At 36.0% G+C, this 6,000-nt stretch overlaps 1 protein-coding gene across 1 annotated transcript in view; it reads left to right on the forward strand.

Annotated features, from left to right (window-relative positions):
• Positions 1 to 6,000, forward strand: part of LOC106499211 (sodium channel protein type 2 subunit alpha-like) — an 83,041-nt gene that overhangs the window by 21,960 nt on the left and 55,081 nt on the right. Inside the window, exon 2 of the mRNA XM_067299107.1 lies at positions 4,774 to 5,097. Coding sequence (XP_067155208.1) covers positions 4,825 to 5,097 — 273 coding nt within the window. The 5' untranslated portion in view covers positions 4,774 to 4,824. The remainder of the gene's footprint in view (positions 1 to 4,773; positions 5,098 to 6,000) is intronic.

Here is a 6,000-nt window from a genome sequence, read left to right on the forward strand (position 1 = left end):
CACTCTGAAACGTACCATAGTAATTGCCAGTAAGACATAACGAACACTGGAAATAATATTGCAAAAATTCATCATTATATTAGGGAATATAGAGTCGTAAGAGCAGATCTGTTGTTCCTAACCTTAAAAAATTTGAAGATAAATGTTCCATGTACTTAAGGGAAGTACATTTCGTGAGTACTGGGGTTTGTTGCCATATGGTTTGGATCTAAGCTTGAACATTATTTTTGAAAAGCTGTAGTATAAACTGTGGATTCAAACTCAAAACCTCAAAATTTTACGTGTAAAATCATATAGGAGCAGGTTTAATAAAACTTGATGGAGAATGTACTGCAGCAGCAATCTGTTTACATGTCAAATCTATAAAATAGAGTTGTAAAGTAGTGCTGTTTCTAAAATGACATAGATGTGACATAAATATACATATTAAAATAAATTTCAAAAGATCACTTAAAAAATCTTCTTGCTCATTCAACTATACTCCTTAAGAACTATATTGACATTAGTGTTAATATAATAATATTATGGGGCTGGACTCTGGGACCCAGGAGGTTTCTTCTAGTGTTGTGCTAGTAGATAGGCAGTGATGGGCAGCAGTTGTCTGTAACCCTTCATTTCCAGCTCTTGCTTTTTCTAGGGAGCCTGTATTCAGGCTTTCATGTACAGCCATGTTGGGTTAGAAGCCTATTTCAAGCTGAGCTTGAGCTTTTTCTCCTGTTGGTGGTAGGTTTTTGTTGTTGTTGTTGTTGGGGGGTGTTTTTGTTTCGTTGGTTTTTGAGGGGCAGGGGCTTGTTGAGGGATTTTTGTGTGTTTTGGGGGGGAGGAGGGGTTTCAGTATTCAAGTTCTTTCCTGTTTTCTGATTCAATTTATTATTACCTTTTAGTTGGTAATGTAGTAGCTATCAGGAATGCAGAAAAGAAAGAGAGAACACAAGTTATTAAAACCAGTCCATCTTTTTGCATACTCTCTTTTCTCTCCATTTCTTTCTTGGATAAACTGATTTCTCTGATGAAACAATATAAATGGCATCAAGGTGCTCCAAAATGTTACAGAGTTTGTATATTTGCAATACTTCAGAAAAGACATGAGTAGAAAATATGGTCACTGAACCATAACTTGAGTTTTGTTTAACAGGTGTTGGATTTTTTTCAAGCATGGGTTGTTATTAGATTGCTAGAGTAAATCATTGATTGAACAGATTCCTGTTACATGTTGGAAAAGAACATTTTTCTGTTTTATATGTACACTGAGGGATGTTCAGCAGTGATTAACTATGGTGTCTCTAGAGGGAAATGCTGGAGTTCATGTCAGCCCTAAGGATACCACTTAAGCATTGCTGAATAAACAGTGGAATATCAACAATCAGCAGAAAGATTGGTTTTTATTCTGACAGCATCTATAACTCAGAGAAACTGCCATAAGGCCGTAGTGGTATTTGGTAAAATGAGTAGTCATGTACTTCTAACTTTATGTATTACAGGCTTCTAAAGCGTAGGTTTAGCCTAAATGCTTACACAGGCATAACAGATTAGTGACATTTCTCAAGTACACATTTGCTAAAAAGTAGTTTCTGCAGGCATCATATTCATCACATTCTGATACTGCATTTATTTCTTAAAGTTGAGTAGAAAACAACAAGTTTCGTAAAGTCTTTCTCCAAGTAATGAAAACATCTCCAGAAGACTGACTGAAGGTTATGGTAGACTGCTCACCTATCCTCTGAGGGTCTTCCCTTTCTTTTCCTTAAAATGTTAGTTTCTGGCTGTCTTGTTTCTGAAGGAAGCATCAAAACACAACATTGCGTAAATATCTCTTAGACTGCCAAGTATGCCCTTACTTGTTGGCAGGCATGGTGGACTGGTCAGTGTTGTGTAGAAGATGTGCAGAAACACCTGTATCAGTATTTCAATCATAGAAGACAGCGTGACTCCTGTTTTCATTTGATTTTAAGACAGGTTGTCCTAAGGGCTGTAGATTTTGCTCTCCTGTAGAAGAGCTCTTTAGCCTCTTCAGAGTTTATGCAGCTGTCTGACTATTTTAGATAATAACTGTGTGTGTGTAGACCATTTATATATAACTGTTATGTAAATACATAGTATTAACTGTAAGCTTATATCATTCAATACAGAAATGGCAAGTTTTATCACAGTGTGGTCCTCAGGATCTGTTACAACACATACAACACTGGCTAATATATAGGAAGTTTTTCTGGGGAAAAAAACCTGCTATTTATCTTAATGCTGCTACCGCCTTGGTGAAGGAAAAGGCCCTTCCTAGTAAGAATTTTCCTTGGCTTAAAAATTAAATTTACATGGCTGCCCACATTTGGGAAATCCTTGTAAATTTGCAACCTACAAGTAGAAAATCAGAGAGCAGCAGATAAAAAACCCCAAACACCTCCCCCAGTGTTTTATTTCCAAAAATCAGAGGTGTAAGCTCAGTAAATGGACTAAGGGTACCATGTAATAACAATTACATTGCTTTCCTTTAGCTCTTAGGTAAAAATGGAACTTAGGAAAAGGAGTTCTCTCCCTTTTTGCTGGTGCATGTTGCTTAGCTGTTTGAAGACAGACCTCATCTGGCTTCTGAAGCAAAAGTATCTTTTGGGACACAGCTAGTTCTAAATCAAAGCATTGCTGGACGGATCTGATGCTTCATTCTCGCTGGGGCTATGGATTTGAGAAGGTTGTCCTAGAATCTTCAGGGTTTGCTAGAGAAGTCTAAATGATCAAGGACTTTCACTTGGGAATGATGAATTTTTTTAAGCTGGCAGGGGTGAATTTCTCCATTATTGAATAAATATGGGAAGGCTTAGCATTCTTGGACTTCTGTTCCAGAGAAAAATCATTTCCATTTTTTCCTAGAATGATTTGTGGCTGACGTGAACAATGTCTGTTTTTCTATATCTGTCCATTAGGAAATTTCTCATCTCTTTACGACCTCTTTTTTTCTCTCTTACCACCATCCAGTGTATTTGCTAAGGACTTGGAAGCTATTGTATCTCAGCTGGGTTTTGAAGTATGTTTGTTCCATTGACTGGCTAATTTTGAGGAAAAGATGGCTTGTGTAATGTTAGGTTCAATGTCAGTGAGAATTTACTTTCTACAGGAAAATCCTAAAAAACAGAAGATCCTCTCAGCTAACTTTAAGTTGACCTTAAAGGCATATGTCTCCAGAATTGTTGAGCTGTACATTAAGGCATATATCTAGTAGAATGGCTTCTGTCTTCTCCTACTCACATCTATCACCAACATTTCTGGGATTCGTTGTGTCATGCATTAATTGATATTGGAGATATCACTTACCCACTAAACTTAAAACTTACATGCTAAACTATTTGTCATCAATCCTTTTTTTTTTTTTTTCAGCACACCTTTACTATTGAGCTCACATTATCATTTAAAAAAAAAAAGAAAGAAAACTCCATCTTTAGCATGCTGACTGTCACATCCTGGAGAGAATAGGCTCAGTCTGTGACATTTTTGGTGATAGAAGCCAGTAGCAAATAGAGTAACTCATTTAGATCAGTTTCAGGCTTTTTCCTCTTGGGAATTAGGCCTCATGGCATCCTGACTAGTATTTAGAATATTCCTTAAATTTCTCTTAAGTATCGACAAAGGCTACAACACTTACAAATGTCAGCAAGTGAGATTCCATTTTATCTCATTGTCCTTGTTTACTGAATTGGTTTATCCTGAAGAAATTGCACCCATGGCTGTTACTGCGCTCTCACTTTAGAAAAGAGAAATGTGGGAAGAAGTGATCTCTTGAAAACTTATTAATTGTTTATTTTAATTTCATTAATTTATTATTTGTAGATTCTAGGAAAAGAAATCTAGCCTCAGAGAGAGTGCTATAACTTTGAGGAGAGTATACTTTGGTTTTTTGCACAAATCTAAAATACTTCATCTATGACAACTTCCTTAATTACGGAGCACACACCACCAAATTTACACCTGAAAAATCAAGAAGACGTAAGTCAGGAAACTCAAAAAAAGAAAAGCTAAACTTCAGCCTGATTGCTTTCTGCTTGTGCATATGGCTTTAAATGTAGTATGTGTTTATCTAATGCCTGTCTTAAGAGGAAATTATAAACACTAGTCAAGCAAGCGTAGCGTAAGCCACCAGATGGAGTAGTGTTGCCATCAAAAATGATTGGGAGTGGTTGGAAAGGTGTGTCTTACTTTTTTTCTTTTTCCTTCTGTAATATAAGTTGCAGATTTTTTGGAGGCCCAGCTTTTAAAATAAATCCATGTGTTACAACTAGTAACCATTGATTGCAGTACATAGCTGTGTTAAAGAATAACAGCAAATTGCATTTATACTTCTTGCTTTTTTGTAATAAGGTATGTTTTAGACTTCATGTTTGGACTAGGGAAAATGAAAATGTTTTTCTTCTTGTTGTGGCATTTGTATTATCCTGAGTTGACAATAAATTCTACACAAATTTGACCATACTTTTTGTCCTTTCATGTTTTTCTTTACGTCATAATCTGTATCTGTTTGCCGTATTGTTTCTTTGGAAAAGCTAAGGTAGCTAATTTTGTATTAAGTATTTGACAGTTAATTCAAAAACTTCTCAGTATAGTGCTTTATAATTGGGAAAGAGGCAGATGATGCTCGGTTTGAACCTGTACCTGTAGGTGACTGTTTGGATTGAAAATAAATGACATCTATGCCAAAAGTTATGTATTTAGGGAATTTTTTGTTGCTGTTGCGCTCTCTTGATTCCCTAATTCTTTTTTCTTTTTTTTTTCCTCATGTTCTTTTAGGATCTTCTTACACAAGAGCTTAAAAGCATTTAAAATTTGCAGAATGAAAAGATGGCAAAGGCAATGCTGGTACCACCTGGACCTGACAGCTTCTTCTGTTTCACCAAAGAGTCTCTTGCGGCTATTGAAAAACGTATTGCTGAAGAAAGGTGCAACTGTGACAAAGACGAGCATAAGGAAGAAGGTGGTCAGGAAGAAAATGACCCAAAGCCAAATAATGATTTGGAGGCAGGAAAGACGCTGCCATTTATTTATGGTGATATTCCTCAAGAAATGGTGTCTGAGCCTCTGGAGGATCTGGATCCATACTATAGCAATAAAAAAGTGAGTTTTTATTGGAACTGTAATTAAAATACTCCTGTTGGACTATAAAGTTGTAAATGCTATCTCGTATGGAGATAGTCAGCAGCCCTAGTGAAAGTTTTATACAGTCTGTGATATCATGTTAACTGATCATTTTGAATGCAATATAAATGTGATGGTAACTCTTCGACTTAAGTTGCTTTTCTTTTAAGGGTTCATTATGATGATGCTTTGAGTTAGTGGATTTTGCATTAGATGTCTTTTAAACTTCAAATACGATCGAATGTTGAAGCATTCAACTTCCTCTCTCTTTGGCTTCTCTGTTTCTGGAGATTCTAGGAAACATAGCCATTACTGGAGATATAGGCTAGTAGGAAGTTGTAATTGAGCATTTCTAATGAAATATGTTTCTTTTTTCAAGAATTAGATTATTAGACATTAGAAGAATTCTTGCATTATTGTTAAGTCTGGCAGCAGATTTTCTTTGGACAAAGTGCTAATACATTGTCATATGTCAGAATGATCTACTGTCAAACATTCCTTGAAACTTCACAAAATACTTGTTATACAAAAAATTAAACTGTAATTGACTTTGGGGGAACATAAAAAATAAAAATGTGATTGTTAGCGCTTACTGCCAACTTCATGTGAGGTCATTTCTGTTGATTGGTGTCACTTACAGACATGAGTTCCTTATGCTAGATTTTGCTTCAGGACCACTGCAGCGGTTCTGAGTGTGGTAGGAAGGACTTAATTTTCTGGCGAGTTATGTTTTTCCTGATGATTTTAATACGAGTTTACCAGTAAGTAATTTTGCCTCCAGAGGGACATGAGGGCAGTATACTACTAGGACAATTTGAGGTTATATGCCCTCAATAAAAGGATATTACAGTGGAAGGACTTGAAAGTTCCTGTCCCATTCCT

This window comes from Apteryx mantelli, chromosome 6 (assembly GCF_036417845.1).
Source record: "Apteryx mantelli isolate bAptMan1 chromosome 6, bAptMan1.hap1, whole genome shotgun sequence".
Lineage (NCBI taxonomy): Eukaryota > Metazoa > Chordata > Aves > Apterygiformes > Apterygidae > Apteryx > Apteryx mantelli.